This window comes from Eumetopias jubatus, unplaced genomic scaffold (assembly GCF_037043125.1).
Source record: "Eumetopias jubatus isolate StellerSeaLion01/CBP00866 unplaced genomic scaffold, mEumJub1_p1.0 scaffold_3, whole genome shotgun sequence".
In the NCBI taxonomy this organism is placed as follows: Eukaryota; Metazoa; Chordata; class Mammalia; order Carnivora; family Otariidae; genus Eumetopias; species Eumetopias jubatus.
In genome coordinates, this window is record NW_028274809.1 from 87,269,393 (window position 1) to 87,287,798 (window position 18,406).

General features: G+C 33.7%; 1 protein-coding gene across 2 annotated transcripts in view; it reads left to right on the forward strand.

Moving 5' to 3' along the window:
- LRP1B (LDL receptor related protein 1B) overlaps positions 1-18,406 on the forward strand; it is a 1,880,289-nt gene that overhangs the window by 129,335 nt on the left and 1,732,548 nt on the right. Inside the window, exon 2 of one of the 2 annotated variants that reach the window (XM_088022156.1) lies at positions 5,091-5,117. The exons of the other annotated variant lie outside the window; for it this stretch is intronic. Coding sequence (XP_087878282.1) covers positions 5,091-5,117 — 27 coding nt within the window. The remainder of the gene's footprint in view (positions 1-5,090; positions 5,118-18,406) is intronic. 2 annotated transcript variants of the gene reach the window in all.

The following is an 18,406-nucleotide window of genomic DNA, read 5'->3' on the forward strand; positions in this document are numbered from 1 at the left end:
AACTAAACATTTTAGCTTTCTGCCAAATTACTCCAAGTTGATGGCAGTTGGCTGCCAGGAACTCCAGCCTTCCACTTTATTCAGGTTACTGAATGGATAATCAAAGCTGTGAATGCATAAAAGAAGGTGCAAGAAGTTTCACATAAACTTTTAAAAGCATCAAAATGCAAAGTAAGTCACAGCGATGTGAATGGCATATGAATGCAATTAATTTATACATGAAGAGAAGATTTTTAGTATGCTATTAGCTTCAAAACAGCCTAATATACCAGAAGCCAATCATTAGTTAGCTTGCCAGAGTATGAGAAACTGCTTTTACATGTTTCTTTAAAGATTGAATGGATCGATATTGTTGTCCAGAATGTTTTGATTAACCCTTCTATTGCATATTTTTAATTAGTAGAAAAATTAATGTTAATTGAAAAACTTTATTGGATTACAAATGACACTGCAAGAATGCAAGTAATCTTCATGTATGTGCAACTAGAAATTTATGAAATGCAAGGATCGAAAACAATGTATACTTTTTTTCTAATGATGTTACTTTTTCTTTACTGATGTCCTCAATTTTTTTTTTTTTTGATCGTTGATAGAAGTATTTAGAAAGGAGCGTAGAAAGGAAGGGAAATGAAAAACAATACTTCAAATAATTTTTACAAAGAAAATTTCTCCTCAACTTTTAAGAAGGTAATGTCAGGGGGCGCCTGGGTGGCTCAGTCGTTAAGCATCTGCCTTCGGCTCAGGTCATGATCCCAGGGTCCTGGGATCTTTACCTTTGCCCACATATTGATTTTCTATCCTTGGAATTCCTACACTTGTATTTTGTTCGTTTCTTCACAATTATCATGTGGTCTATAATGGATGATTATTTAATATTTACTACTGGAACCTTCCCCTAGCCTTCCTTCTCCTGTGATCCTGTTTTTTTTCTACAGCACACACGCTATGTAATTGATTCATTTATTATGTTTAGTGTATGATCTATCTGCCCTAAATTAAAGTTCTTCAAGGTAATTGTTTTGTTCACTAATGTATCCCTATGCTTAGAACGGTACCTGATATATGGTAGACTCTCAATAAATGTTAAACAGATGCCGTAACATGCTAATATTCTCTAATATTGGAGTGAAATTTTCTTATAATCAAAATGCCATTCCTTATGGACTAGTTCAACTATATCAAAACATGGTTTTATTGTGTACCATCATTAATGTAGTAATAATTACGAGCATGCACCTCAGTGTAAGTATATTCATTACTAAATAATATAAGTGCGTGCTGTACTGATACATTATGAGGATGATAAAGCCAGGAAAATATGCATGTTAAAAAGATAAAATTATTTTCTTATAAAATAAAATTTCTGATATTTTCTCACACTCCAGCTTGTCATTTCTTGCACAATTTCCCCCATATTACAATGGTAGCATAGGTGTTCAATAATATAATTTTTGATCACTGATCTTAGATTATGACTATTGAAACTATGCAGAGGTGCCACATAAGAGTTAAAAAAAATTGGACCAAATATCCACTTAAAAACTTTCAGTTTTATCATTATATTTTGCAACTAAATGATTCACTGGTTGTCTTGGGGCTGTTGAGTTGTTGGTCAGAACTAACAGGAAGAAGAGAGATGCAGCATAGATAAATATGTGGCCTTTGGAAGCCCATGGCTGGAGTTCACATTCTCATCCCAGCACTTGTTTGCTATGTGCGCGTAGACATGTAACTTAATTTCTGTATTAGAATCACTTTTTGTGTAAATGACTATAACAAAAACACTTTCCACATAGTATTACTGGAAAGATTTACATGAATTTAAGCTCCTGTAGCCTGACACTGAGGAAGCTCTGATTAGTTTTTGTGCCTTCAGTTTCCTCATTTTTTATACGTACATAGCAATACCTACTCATAAGATAGTTATATGCTGTCCACAGTCTCTTGTACATATGAACCAGAATTGGAAAATTCATTGCAAATATAAAATAGTGAAATGAGAAAGAAGGATGAAATCTACAAATGAGAGGGGTTGTATTGCAATGGCTACTGACTTACTTATTTTGTGAAGTAAATATAAAGATAAAAATTCAAATTATCATTTGGAAAAAAGATAATGAACCAACTTAAGGAATTGCTGTTTGAAGCACTGGCAGGGTTTGTTGCTATGGCAGAGATTGAACAAGTAATTTGTGAATCTTGTGACTGTATTATAAGTATAAAATAATCAGCTGATTAATAAGGAGTTAGTATCCAAAATATGTAAAGAATTTATACAACACCAAAAAGAAAAAAACCCAACCCCCCAAAAAAAATCCAATTAAAAAATGGCCAGAGGGCCTGAATAGACATTTTTCCAAAATAGGCAGATGGCCAACAGACACATGAAAAGATATTCAACATCACTCATCATCAGGGAAATCCAAATCAAGACTGCAATGAGATTATCACCTCACACCAGTCAGAATGGCTACCATCAAAGAGACAAGAAATAACAAGTGTTTGTGAGGATATAGAGAAAAGGGAACCCTGGTGTCCTGTTGGTGGGAATTTAAATTGGTGCGGCCACTGTGGAAAGCAATATGGAGTTTTCTCAAAAACTTAAAAATACAAGTATCATATGATCCAGTAATTCCATACTGGGTATTTACTCAAAGAAGACAAAAAACACCAGTTTGTAAAGATGTATGCATCCTATGTTTATTGCAACATTATTTATGATATCCAAGATATGGAAGCAAGCCAGGGGCCCATTGATAAATGAATGGATAAAGAAGATGTGTGTGTGTTGTGTGTGTGTGTGTGTGTGTGTGTGTGTGTGTGTGTGTGTGTGTGTGTGTAGAATATATACATAAGTTACACAGCCATAAAAAATGAGATCTTGCCATTTGCAACAACATGGACAGACCTAGAGGGTATTATCACTTATGCTTAGTGAAATAGGTCAGACAGCAAAACAGAAAGACCATATAATTTCACTTATATGTGGAATCTAAAAAAACAACAAATGAACAAATAGAAAACTGCTCTTAGATACAGAGAAGAAACTGGTGGTTGCCAGAGGGGAGGGGGTACGGGGATGGGCAAAATAATTGAAGGAGATTAAGAGTTGACAACTTCCAGTTTTAAAATAAATTAAGTCACAGAGATGAAAAGTATAGTATAGGGAATATAGTCAAAAATATTCTAATAATTTTGTATGGTGAGAAGAATAATCAGCTCTAAATAATTCTAGACATTTGTTTCATTAGGGTCTATTTTAAGCAATTAAGAAAAGGTAAAGGGGACAAAAAGACTGTTCATTACTATAACAACTGATTGGATTATTGTTATGTGTCACAGAGCCATCATGGCTGAAGAGACTATTTGGTAAATGACCCTCAATCTTAATTCAAGGCCTATGTTTGAGTACTCTAAGTTTGCAAGGGTTAAGTCTCAGTTCCTCAGTGAGGAATCTAAGCTCCAGAAAAGGAACACACAAACCTGAAATAAACCTGTCCTCCCAAACCCTCAATGCCACTTGGGAAATTGATGCAGGGAAATTGCAGGTGTAGGCTGGGTCTATATTGAAACTGTCCTAAATACATCCCCCCTTGTTTCATTGTTATTTATTCTAGAATGGAGAAAGGAAACAGCATTCTGACAGGTGTTTCATATGAAACACTTGAGATCTTAATATCATAAAACCCAGCGAGCACAGAGATCATCATTTTCAATATTTCCCAGAATGTCTTTGGCATAAGTTTCTTCCTACACAATGTTTTCTGAAATGAGGATTCTGTGGTCAAATAATGCTGGGGTAGCACTACATTGCTGTATTTTCCCCTTGGGGATTTACAGTGCATATTAGCTTATTAAAAGCTCTTGGATCCAAGTTCTGAGGGGAAAAATATTCGATTTTAAAATGTCGTATTTAAAGGTTTTTTGAACATTGAACTATTTATTTAGCTTTAGAAATAAATGTACTCTAAGAGAGTGGAACTTAAATATTCTCATCAAACAAACAAAAAGGATAAATATGTGAGGTTATAGAACTAGATGGGGGAAAATACTTTCACAACATATATCTGTATTTCTCTATATATCTGTCTATATTTCTATATATAAATCATCATGATGGACACTTTAAATATCGCATAATTTTATTTGTTAGTTATACCTCAATAAATCTGAAAAAAGAAATAAATGTATTTATTTACTTTATGTGGCAAAACATCTTCAACAAACTTAGTGTTTCTTGGAGCACACAGATAATTATGATAGTGATAATAATTGCTGCGGGTGGATTTCTAGGCAACGGGTCCTTTGTGTATAAAATAACTCAGTTCTCACAGCAATCTGATGATGTGGAAATTATTATTACCACCCCCATTTCCCATCATAGGTAGGAAACTGAGGTTCAGTGGGCTAGATAACTCACCAAAGGCCATAACCTAGTAATTCATTATATTGATTCTCAAATTTGGTAATACTCATATGTTTAAAGTCTAAGCACACTGAGACACGGAAAAGTATTAGTAACTTGTTGCCCACATTTATGTTGTTATTTTGAGGCAGAGCAGGGATTACCTAGGTATGTTTATTACCAGTTAGCTGCATTTCTGGTAACATATCATGTTGATTCATTTGTTTTATTTTTTTCCAGTTATTTTTCTTCTAAATTACATGATCCTTGCATCACCCATGTACACATCTATCTGGCTTCTGAAAGCACAGGTTAGAAAGTATATTGATAACTATTACTCATTTGGCACTTGATATGTTGCATTAAACAATTTATAGTGATACTTTTAGAAGGCTTTGTAGGTGTTCAATAAATTTCTGGAGAATCACATTGATTCACACTGCCCAGTGTCCAAGACTTGTACCCTTCAATGACGTGTTAGGTGTACATAGAGAGAGTGATAAAGCTCATTCGTATTTTTATTGCCATAAACATGCATGATAGTCTTTGATATGCTCTATAATCAACTGAATTTTGAATAACTAAAAGATGTTTATCTCTTTGTTTCAGAAGAAAGGTGATGTAAGGACTTGTGAATTAAAATCTGTAAGCATGTTCACATCCTCATTAGAGAGTACAACAAGAGTACAAAGCCATGATCATTTCTCTAAGTGTTAAGATAAAATTCAGCGAGAGAGATTGTATTTCCTCCTGACAAAGAGTGGCTGGAAGAACATCTGTTCCTTGCTGCCCAGAGCATCTCTCTCTCTCTCTCTTTTTTTTTTTTTCCTGCTTGGTCTGGGTATGGCTATGTGCACACATCTCTTGAAAGAGACTTCACATAAGTTGTATAATAAAATGGAACTCTTACTACTATGGTAAACACTGATTTTTAAAGAATTCATAATTTGTCTCAGGTAGTTAAAAGGGGTTTCAGGGAATTCCTACCTGAATGTTATTTCATATTGTGACACTAGTAATTGTACATGGCAATGCAAATTTTAAAGACTTGACAGGCCTCAATGAATTATGTGACATATATAAATCTCCCATATGAGATAGACTTTAAATTGATGGTATCACACCAAGCAGTGAAAGAAAAGAACTACCAGCACTTATCCTTACAGGCTAATAGCTGCAAACGATTTTATGAATCATTAGTGTAGAGATGTGGTCCTACCCATTTTTAAAACCCAATGTAAAATTAACATATTTTGTCTGCAATATGATGTTAGTAGTTTTTGAGAGAAGAGGCCATCTGATGAATTAAAAATCTCCCAATTTTGTGCCACAGGATTTTTGATACTGTAATTAATACATCTATGACTAATTAGAATTTTTGACTGTTAAAGAACAAAGACTGACTGATTATGAGCTCAACATTGCTTACTGAATATCCCAAGATGCAGTACTTTTTGGATCATGACACATGAAATATATAGTTAAATTATAAAAAATCTTTTTATGGTGGTTCCTATTTGTGATATTTTACTAAAGCATAGAAATGTTGAAATTAAGCAAAACTAGACAACATCGTTTTGGCTAAGGTTAGGTAATTATTTTCCATGTTTAGTTCAATTATACTGCTTTTCCTTTGGTAGAATTGGGTGAGTGTTCAAAGTGTTTTGTAGTGATTTCACTGTGCAACTACCATTAAAAGAAACATGAGCTGTGTGGTTAAATTAGAGCATGCTGCTTTGAAAACATACCCCACTATTTTCAACATATTAACCTACCAGCACCTGATAAAATTGGGCTCACATTCCTAATTTGAGAGTATGTTTGTAATGCATTTATATCCTTTTCATCCGAAGTTGGTACACAATGTAAATGGTAGCATAACATGGTAATGGACTCATCTATAGTACATGATGCCAATGTACATTTTAGAAATATTCCTGAAAAAATCAAGGTTTAATGCATCTGGCCTTGTGAATAAATTGCAAAATGTGTCCAGTGGTCTTTGCTGTATTTCAAGAAGAATAATCTGAACTTGTTTCACCATTTTTTGCCTTTGTTTAATGTGCATGGCAGCATATCTTTACCTTTCTTTGAGCTCGCGAGGGTGTTTTTGCAATCAGTCCATTGAGTAGCATGCTCACTAATCAATTAACAAATAATTACTAAGCAGGGACTGTGAAGTAAAGCAATGTGCTGGCCTTCCCCTACACTTCACGGAACTCTCTATTTGACACTCCGATGCTTAGTAAATATTTACAACTTTGCATTTTTCTTTTAAATTGAAGGTCAGAATTGCTAACAAGCGGACAACAGCCCTAATGCAAAATGAGGATATGGAAATAGGTACAATTAAAAACAGAGAAAACAGGTACAATTAAAACCATGGCCTTTGGAGCTAAGTCAAATTTAGCTCAAATTCTAGTTTTGTCACTTAATATGTGGGTGATCTTGGGCTAGTTGTTTAACCTTTCTCTACTTTAGTTTCTTCAGTGTAAAATCAGAATAATAGAATTACTACCAAGTGGTCTTTTGATGGTGACATGCATTTATGTAATGTACAGAGCTTAAAACTGTTCCTGGCAAAATGGAAGCACAATGAATGTGTTTTAACAATCATTTGTTGTTATTGACATCACCACAGACCTGGTTGTGGATACAGACCCGGATTTTAATTCTCTTCTCCCGTTTATTAACTTTATGATATTGGGTATAATACAGCAAAGCACCATGTATGATCCATATTCACCTTATTCTTAGTGCATCGATTTTATCATACTTACTCATTTCTTATAGCTGTCTGAAGTTTGCTGTTTCTTCTAAATATTGGTAGAAATAACTACCTTGTTGTTTTGAGGAATGAGTGGAAATATGTGGTAAATCACTTAGGGCCATATTGGCCTGATGTAGCTCAATTACACAGGATCAGAGACTAGGATTTCCCCAGGCCACTATAAGAGGCACCTCGTATCAATACCCATAGTGTAAAGGTGATAATCACACTGTTAAAGCAGGGAAAAACACTCAATGGTGAGTCAGTATGGCTGACAGTGCCTTCGGGTCATTATTGCTACCATTTATTTTCATCTTCATTACACAGATGTTCTCTTCATGGAACCATATATTGTATAAAACCTATGTCCTTGAGTCCTTAAATTGATCCATGGCTTTAATGTTAAGTATATTTATTATTATCACTTTATATTTTAAAATTCTTTTTTTTAAGATTTTATTTATTTATTTGACAGAGACACAGCGAGAGAGGGAACGCAAGCAGGGGGAGTGGGAGAGGGAGAAGCAGGCTCCCCACTGAGCAGGGAGCCTGATGTGGGGCTCGATCCCAGGACCCTGGGATCATGACCTGAGCTGAAGGCAGACGCTCAGTGATTGAGCCACCCAGGCGCCCTATATTTTAAAATTCTTGAAGGTTGTGTAGACTAGTAAATATACACAAATACTTGTGTGCCTGTCTATGTGTGTGTGACTTCTAAATTTTGGGAATGTCTGTAACTTTATAATTTCTCAACAATTTAAAGTCAAGACAAGACTGTTTCAATTACTTAATTAGGGAAACATTGTGTAGTTGACCTTAAGCAGTAGGTAATTTTAAGTGAAATTTGAAAAAATAAATACTACATTTAATAAAGGTAGTGTATGCATATAAAGCATAGAATTGGTTCTCATATATGATTGCTCTTAGCTAAGAATTCTACATTAAATCAGGAAGTTTTTGCTTTAATTTAGTGAGAAAAAATCAATTCATAATCCACATAAGTTTTCATTACATAGTTAAAAAGAAAAAATATTCAGTGAAATTAAAAGCATATGACAAACTAACAATCTATCCTTTTAATTTTGTATGGGTTCATCTTTAAAGCCACATTAAATCTTTATTTCTTTAACAAAACCAACTATACCTAAATATTAAGCCACAGTGCTCTATTCTAACATAAAAAATCATCAGACTTTCACAGAATTATTTTATCAACACCGCTCCTAATATGGGAGAAATAACGGGTTCCTTGACAATTATATAAATTATAATAAAACATTTATAGAAAAAAATGCATATAAAAATACATTCTTTAAAATTTATATTTTGCATCTCTACTGATTCTAACTGGAAGACTCAAATTTGTAATAATTGAAAAAAATAATTTATTGGATTAAAATACTATCAGAAGTACAATATCACCAGAGCACATGAGTCTAGGTCAAATTTTGTCTGGTAATTGCAGCTAGTCATCACAAACTTTTAAAATTTAATTTGATTTCAGCAAGTACTCCTGTGGTGAGCCTGAGGTCTCTAAGCCTACCCAACTGGATGGCCCTGGTCTGGCTCCCTGATACTCACCTCTTTGAATAAGAAATTTCTTTTTTAAATATGTCCATAAAGTTATTTTAAAGTAATATTCATTTATAACTTTTTAATGGATCTAAGATCTTTAGTATCCTTTTTTCTTTCTCTTTTGCACAAAACTGAAGATTTTTAAACCCACACTTTAGGCATTTTATGGTTTCTCTGAAAGAAAATTAGACTAGAGATTCTTTTTAATTTTAATTAATTGTCTTTTATAGAATAAAAACATTAATTCTGAGGTTTTATATTTATAATTCTAAAAAATATGTACCAATAAAAGCTAAAAGCCCTAGGATATTATTTCCTCTCCTACAAAATGAAACAACTATGTCCTTTTTGATAGGGTTTTTAAGACAAATAAATGAAACTATGGGAGCATTTATATATATCATTACCTTTATTGATTATGGCAGGCAGAATAATGGCCTTCCCAAAAATGTCCATGTTCTAATTTGAAGAGCCTGTGAATATGTCAGTTAAAAGGCAAAGGGGAATTGAGATTGCAGATGGAATTAAGTTTTTCAATCAGCTGACCTTACAGCAGGGAGATTATTCTAGATCATCCAGTAGGCCCAGTGTGATCATAAGGGTCTCAAAAACAGAAGAAAGGAAGAAGTCAGAGTTGGGGGAAATGTAACTAACAAAGATCAGCGTGATACTAAGTGAGGACTCAACTAGCCATTCCTGGCTTTGAAGATGGAGAATGGGGCCTTGAGCAAAGGAAAATGCAGCAATAGAAAACTAATTCAGTCTTGTTATTATACAAATTATTATTTTCTATGCTTCTCCCCGTTATAAAATTCCAGGGAGTTTCAAACATATGGATTCCTAGATATTTGGGCTGTGTCACTAATTAGCTATGTTATTCTGGCCTATGTGACTCTGCTTCAGTGCTGTATATGTACGATAATGCCCTTTCAGCTGCCACTACCACTCAGAGGTAAGAGCATGATCAAGGCAACTTTGAGACATTGGCAAAGCTTAAGTTCAATCATTATGCATGGGAGCTAATTATTTTCAGTACTAGGGGTAAGATCATAAATGTAAGAAGATCCATAATGTAAGGCTGAAAGAATTATAGAAACAAGACATAAAAGTATATGTTATTCTGGATTGTGGACAATTAATTGTACTAGGTCATAATGTCCTACTGTAGGGCAATAGAGGGATGTGTCAAAGTTTCCTTGATGATATCATTAGATCTAGGGTCATTGAAAATATTTTCTTACCAATTTTATTTTGCTCAGTTTCTGATACTCCCTATTCCCGTCAGCATGCAAAATATATGATATATGACATATACGTGCATATATATGTTACATACGTGTATACTTACATACTCATACATAGACTCATAACATGTGTTTAATATAACATCTAGACACAAAACATAAAATACTTGTGTGATTCCCTGATTCTATAAGCTCCTTTTTGTAATCCACAAAGCACAATAGAGTTTTGTAAATTTGCAAAAGAGGCCATGATTATGTTCATAAAGAGAATGGATTTATTTCTCTCAATTATGGAATATTTTTTTATGAGATGAATCATTCAGAATACACCTCAGGCCTCTCACAAATTAGCCTGTTGTTGTTAGCTGGCCAGTATTACATTAACATCTCAACTACCTGGAGGGTACTTAGCAAACAACCATACTCTGGAAAATAGAGGAAAAGATAGAATAGACAAAAATGGTCTCTGAACATGTGCACTTATTCATGGGGAAAACCCTCTACACAGGGATTCATTTAGATTTCCTCTCGTAAAATTTGACTTTAGAACATTTGGTTATCTTAGTGTCTGACACATAAGTCATTTTAATAAATTGTAAAAAATTTAAGGACAGTAAGGATATTGTTAAGTGGGTGTACACCGAAAAGTGCACAAAGTTATCATTGACTGATTGTCAGTAAGACACAGAGAAAGAAAACCAGATAACACAGACCTTAAAATAGTAGCAGTGTGGAATAATTAACACTGGGGCAAGCATCAGGCTGCATCTCAAAATCATCGAAGGCAATGGTCCCAGTGTAAACATTGATACCCTAAGGTTAACCTTGAGTCATCAAGAAGTTAAATTACATTTAGTCTCCTTTGTTTCAGAAGGCAAGAAGTATAAATTGATTTTAGAAAGACCTTCACCTATGGTACTGACATTTCTTGTATGTCTATATAATGGGCAAAACACTGCCAAAGGCACTTTGTGGATATCATCTCAATGAATCAATGGTAAGAATAAAATAAACTTGTAAGACAAAATAAAATAAATTGTGCTGAGTTGTTTCTTTTGCCTCTCTGCTCCATGTTTCTCCTCAAAGCTGGCAACTACATTCTCCAAGCTACTTTCCCAAGCTTCCCGATAGGCACTGCCAGTTGGAGTCACTGCCAAGAGATTGGAACATGGACAGAAGATGACAACTTTTTTTTTTCCTCTCCTAGTAGAACCTCCCAATAGAAGCAGACAGTGAATAAAGAGCAACTGGGTGTATTTGTAGGCTTCAGCGAGGTCCAAGTTTGACCACACTCAGGGAATGCAGGCTCCGAGATTTCTGCTCAGAGGCCACCATGGGTTTCAACAGTCAAAAGGGAGTAGAGCTCCTGTTAACTAGCAGGCCAGCAGCAGACACTGGCTTCTGGTCCAGAAGCAGTAGCAGATTCCTGGTCTTTACGTAAGCAACCCTTATTTTACTATTGTTACCCTGGGCCCCCTCCATTTCTTCTTTCCATCCTTTAAGGCTTTTAAACACTTTTTTAACCAGTTCCCTGTTAAAACTCTTTCTGCTTGAATTTCTAGCACAGTTTCTGTTTTGTGACAGAACACCAGTAAGTTAAAAAAATTGTGGTTTAAAATATAGTTTTTTATTAAAATAATAAGATGGTTTAAATATAAATAAAATTCAAATATGATTTCTGTTATTAAAAAAAGTTTAATGTGTCCAAGCAAATTCAGCCATCTAACAGGACTCACCAAGTAAAACTTACGGTTCAATCTTAGCATTGGTACTTCCTGAAATTAAAAGAATGGTTTGCAAAATTGTCGACAAATTTCTTCTTAACAATAAAAATGACTTCAATAGTTTTCTGGGGACTGTAATGCCCCGAGCATTGACTCCAGTCATTTCATAGTATGGCTTGAGGAAAAAGAAGAAAAAGTAGATACAGGTACAACATTCCTGAATCCTCCGGCATCATTAGCAAGTGACAGTGGATAAATAGCTTCCACCCAATTATGTCAGCCTTCCACAAACCACGTTCATTCCCCAAGTCAAACAGCATGCAAGTTTTCAGTAAGTGGGATCCATGAGCATACTACTACAAGGGCCTATGTGGAGTACTCAGATGTTTCATAATCATGTTTATTTTTCTTTCATTATGTATTTTTGTCTTTGACAAACTGAAATGTTGGGTCACAGAAATGTGAAATAAAAATTACTTAAGAAACCAGTTTTCATTTTTGCGAAGAATAGTGTTTTCACTGGGGGGGGGGTGGTGGTGGAGAAAAAGGCTGTTAGGAAAATGATCCATTTTTATTAACAGGGGCAAGGTGAGGCATTAATGTGCTGAATCGATGTCTGTATAATTGATTTCCTCTTCTTGGAGGTTTCATCTTTTCCATCTCCTCAGACTATAGTTTACATTGAAAATATTCCCTTGAGAATTGAAGATTGAAATCATCCATTTTGAGAGGCTGAAATTACTAAAATAATGGCAAAGATATATACTGTCACTCTTCGATTGCATTTGCAATAGAGAGTTTTTCTTAGTTTATCTAGAAACCATCCCTGAAGTTTGTGGTGATCAGTACAAACAATCAAATAATAGGGAGAGAGTGTTGAATGACTACCATGTACAGAGAAGTATGATGACATGCAAAGTCATAGGCTTTGTTGTCAGTCAACCTGAGTTTGAATCTTCCTTCTGATTCTTCCTACCTATGTGAGTTAGGTCAAGTCATATAAGTGCTCCAAGTCCATTTCCTCAGTTCTAAAAGAGGAGCAGAATATTTATCGAGACACATGATTAAAGCTGCTGTATACAGACTGCTCAGCATTGCGTTCTCAACTACCTAAATAAGCAGGGTGATTTCATATTATAAATATAATTATATAGTATATATGTGGATGTACATATAAATACTTTCTGTGGGTGTGTGTGTGTGTGCATGTGTATGCATAGTAGGTTGAAATATTTGACTTGCTTATATTGAACTGTTTTTGACCTATAAAAATATATATCTTCCATTAAGGGAAATGTAATCTCTTACAAAAAGACTTCACAGGGCATAGAATTTTTGCCAGTCATTAAAAATAAACTGGACATTGTTTTTCCTATGTTAAGAGTGATAACAATACACTGGCCCCAAGTGTGAGTGGCATTAGATGTGTAAGGATTTTAGAGATTTTTTCCATTAAAACCCCAGGTAAAGGTCTGTTTTTTTTTTAGTCACGGTTGATCTAGAAATATTAAAAAATAAATAATTGTTTTACAAATAACATTTAGATAGTGACAAAAGGTGTTAAACACTATGTGGAAATAAATGATTCTACTTGTAACTAAATGTTAAATGTAAGACGAAGTTAACCCCCTTACAATACTCAAACACAATGAACAAATAATTTGCAGTCTTCATAATGATGTCATGGAAAATTTAGAACATTCACCCTGAAAACTTAAATGCTAAAATTAAAAATAGGTAAGGATCAATGTGCCAAATACCCAAAGACCACTAAATCTTTTAAGTGTCATTGGAAAGGTAGCTTTGAAAGACCATATTGACTGACTTAGCTTTAAGTAGAGTTGCACTAATTATAGAAAATTGCCACCTATCTTAGTTTTCAGTAAAGCGTTATATGAGTCCAAAGGAATGACAGTCAATTCAGTACAACAGACAGTAAGCTACCACACACACACACACACACACACACACACACACACACACACACACACACACACCACTCTTAATTGTTGTAATGTATGCATTTAAAAAGCATTGATTTTTAGTTTGTTGGCTTAATTGTTGTCCTTTTAACCATGAACATGAACATGAACATCCTCTACTACATTGTTGGGAATATCCTAGCTCTGCATGTGTGAGACTACAAGGATTGTCTAAGAGTAAAGTTCAGCTTAGTGGGTTTAAACACTGAGATAATTATTTTCTTTATAAAGAAGGCCTGTCGATTTCAATGTGTTAAAAATAAGGACTGTTGCATCAGGTAAGAACTAGCAAGGGAAATTTAATGTTCAATTTGAGCAAAGATGACTGCTACAAATTAATTTTTTAAAATCATAAGGAGCTATTTTAATTCCATTTTATTTTATTTTATTTATTTTATTATTTTTTAACTCCATTTTATAGAAGTACTCCATGTATGATATTTTGATGATATTATACTCCATGTAAAATATTTTTATATATTAAATTCTTAGATATTATTTAGGTTACATAAAGTACATATTCTTTCATAGTGCTTTAACTTCTGGTCAGACTATTGTCTTGAATCACTTTTTTACAAATATGCTATATCTTTAGTTTACCTGATTATAAACTTAATGCAGCTTTTTAATTGCTGTAATATAGCTGGGCAAATTTGTTTTACTTCATAGGATAAAAGAAGGTCTGTTGGCATCGATATTTTAAGATAAAACTTGAAAACATGTATTGTAATTGAAAACACTGGATAGCCACAGTTTATTATTTTTATTATTTAATTTTTTTCTTTCTTTCTTTCCTTTCTTTTTTATTTATTTGAGAGAGAGAAAGAGAGAAAATGCGCATAGGGGATGGACAGAGGGGGTGGGAGGGAGAGAATCCCAACCAGGCTCCATGCTCAGCAGTGGGGAGCCTAATGCAGGGCTGGTTCTCATGACCTGAGCTGAAATCAAGAGTTGGATGCTTAACCTACTGAACCACCCAGGCGCCCTGGATATTCACAACTTTTAAATAACTATGGAATTTCAGCATGTAAGGGAAAATGTAAGCATCTAATTAAGAGATTTAATTCCATACATAAATCTATAGAAGAAAAAATGAGTTATGATCTGTAAATTGATTATTTCCATGATATATCTGCTAAAAGTAATATAATTGCTAGATGAAAATCAAATAACTTAAAAGAATATGAAATACAGAAGCTGGCATATATTTATATATCAAAAATAAATTTTCCTCAAAAATATGTACCTTAATGATTTCAGTGTTTAATTTAGTTTTGTTTTCTTGTGAATGGTGATACTTGACTTTCTTCTTTCTCTGATATTGAATTATTTCATGACTCCAGCTTTTGAAGTCATCAGAGGAGAAGAACATGGAGCTCGTTAAAATAAGAATATGAGTAAAGTTACTGCCTTTGTAACAAAAAAAGTTACTAAACTAGTATCTGTTATGCAAATCGTTACCATTCATAAGTTATTCATTATATGGCCAATGGAAGCAAAACTGATATAAAATGAGACCCAAGTAATCTGTTGTTTTATTTCTTTTTTAACCGAATGCAGAGAATGTTCAGGAGAGTTTCAGAAAGAAGGGGGATGTTACAAAATGTTTAGTTACACTGAAGTGGAGAAACAGTTTCACAAATCATTATTATGAAAATTTATCATTTTGAAGAAAATTAGTTTGTTAATATAGGTATTAAAACATAATGACTGCTGATAGGTGAAATTCTTATCAAATAGATTTTTATACACATCCACTCAAGGATTCTAATAGAAATATGTATACAATTTATAGGCCCTTATTAATATTGGATAATTATAAAGCTATTATATTAATAAAGAAATGTGGAAATGCCCCAAAGTGGGAGAACAGACTAGAGGGAAATGAGGAGAGTTTCAGAATTTAAAAGAGTTCTTTTGCGATTGAGTAATTTTAAGAGGCAATCTTATGCTAATACAGCTCAGTGAAATTATGATTATAATCAAGGGAAAATGGGCCGCTCTAACCATGAGCACCAACTGAGGAACACCAGAGCCCGTTGCAGATACTATCACATCTATATGAGACTACAACAGTCTTCCTGGGAGATAAGAGAAGGCAACTTTGAAATAAAGGATCTCTTACACCAAGAGATGAAGTGATTCATCAGGGCACATCGGGACTCTATCATGATGGAAACATAACCCAAGACAAGTTACCTAGATCAAAAACTAGAATTACATTGTAATTCTTTGAATTTCTACAAACTCCAGGATCACAAGGTAATGTTAATAAGGATGCTTAATAAATACTAGTCATAAATAAAGTAAATAGGTTTTGTTTTTTATAATATATAGATTTTTAACATTTCAGAAACCAACAGTCTCTGCTAAATATGGGTCAATTACTGCTTTAATCTATTCCATAACCAGAGTCCTCTGATTTAATAAAGAGAATAAGGGAAACACACAAGGAACCAATAATACATTCACAAGCTGAACAGCACTTGTTAGATATGGTCTGTTTTATTTTTTCTAAATTACCTTACATTTAAATAATAACAATATTGTTCTTTATAATATTAGAGTTGGGCAAAACTAATCTTTCTTTTCAGGTCTTTATTTTGTATAGTCAAATTTCAAGGGCAGGGTTTGTAATTTGATTTCCAGAGTGGGATATTGATTCTACACCCTTAAGCTTTTTTTAGTTATAGGACAAATTGATCAGCGACATTTAACTGATTTACTCTGGGGCAGATAATCAGCAAAGCAATAAGAAAGTTGAGGGATGAGAACTAAAAGTAATTCCTGTTCGTAGGCCACTTACATAACATACATATTTGATTAACTATGAAATCATTACTTTGCATGAAAATCATTTTTTTCTTATTCATTTAGACAGTCTAAAAGAAAATTATTATATTTACTTTGCCTGAAAATAATGGTAGTCTTAATCATACACTAACAGTGAAATAAGAAATCTTATGCATCAATTAAATAAAGTACCCAATTCAGAAAGAAGGGATATGATAAGTATTATTTTTATCAAAGCTTGATGAAATTAGGGAAAATAAATCTTATATAAAACATCCATTGAATTTGTGGTAAGTGTGCTAAAAAAAATCCCTGCTGGCTGAAGTTTTTCCCAAACCCTAAGCTCTACAGATACAGAGAGAAAAAGAAAAAAGGGGGAATACAAAAAAGAAAAAGAGGAGATTAAATCAGCCTTGTACCAGGTTTTATAAGGTTAATTAATTGTTGCTAATTACAACATGCCACAACAAGAGACAGAGCTTTGTCAAAAATGCAGTAGGGAAGAATAGGGAGAAAACAGAAGTGTTTGTAAATTTGAACTTTTAGAAGTTACCCTCTACCTTCTTGTGCTTAAGATGCAAAAAAACCACAAACAAACAAACAAAAAGAAAAAACAAACCCCAAAACAAAAAACATTAGGAGAAGCATACATCCTAAAAAAAAAAAAAATGCAATTAAGTGGTTTTTTAGTTACTCTGTAATTATATACATATCAGCCATTAAAAATTTGACAATTTGTTTATTTGATCAATGTAATAGTCAAATTCTTTAATTCAGTCTCCTGAATTCATTTTGAGCATAATAGACACAATCATAACCTAAGTATATTATCACTCAACTCTAGTATCTTTTTCACACTGTAGATAAGAGTAATGGTGAAAAATAACATGTATGAAAGCTAATGATGTGTCTGACATTGTTCTAAGAGGGCTTTAACTCATGTAATCTCCTCCAAAACTAATGAAGTAATTAATACTATTATCCCTATTTTACAGGTGAAGAAACAGAGACACAGAAGGGTTAGATAGTGACCCAGGTCATGAATGATAAGTGGTAGAGCAGAGATTTGAACCACTGTATCCTACTGTAACAACAACTTCATTGCATGCATCTCAAAAACAGATATTGAAAGAGATGCCTTTATTTTCATGAAGATCGACTACAATTGAAAAACTGTTGCTCATTTTCTAGTTTGGCCAATGTGATCATTCAGGACAATTTTAGAGAAGTAGTTTCAGAAAGGAACTCACTTTTTGAGTCCACACCTACTTACATATTCATAACTTAAATAATATGTTGCTCTGAAAAGGGCCAGTGTATGTCCCCTATTTAGAAATACCCAAAGCTCTTCCAAGGCAAGGCAACAATTCATGTTTCCATTCCCAAGATTAGATTATATGTTAGAAGTAAACATTTATTAATTAATGTATTTCTGAGAAAAAATTTAGTGGGGGTAATTATAAACTTAAGAAAAAGGGGTAAACCTAAAGAAAATAATGGTAGCCAATCCAGCAGACTGTTAACTATTCTTTTTTTTATTATATTTTACTATGTTATGTTAATCACCATACATTACATCATTAGATTTTGATGTAGTGTTCCATGATTCATTGTTTGCATATAACACCCAGTGCTCTATGCAATATGTGCTCTCTTTAATACCCATCAGCAGGCTAACCCTTCCCCCCCACCACCCTCCCCTCTAGAGCCCTCAGTTTGTTTCTCAGTGTCCATAGTGTCTCATGGTTGCTCTCCCCCTCTGATTTCCCCCCCTTCATTTTTCCCTTCCTACTATCTTCTTCTTTTTTTTTTTTAACATATAATGTATTATTTGTTTCAGAGGTACAGGTCTGTGATTCAAGTCTTAACACAATTCACAGCGCTCACCATAGCACATACCCTCCCCAGTGTCT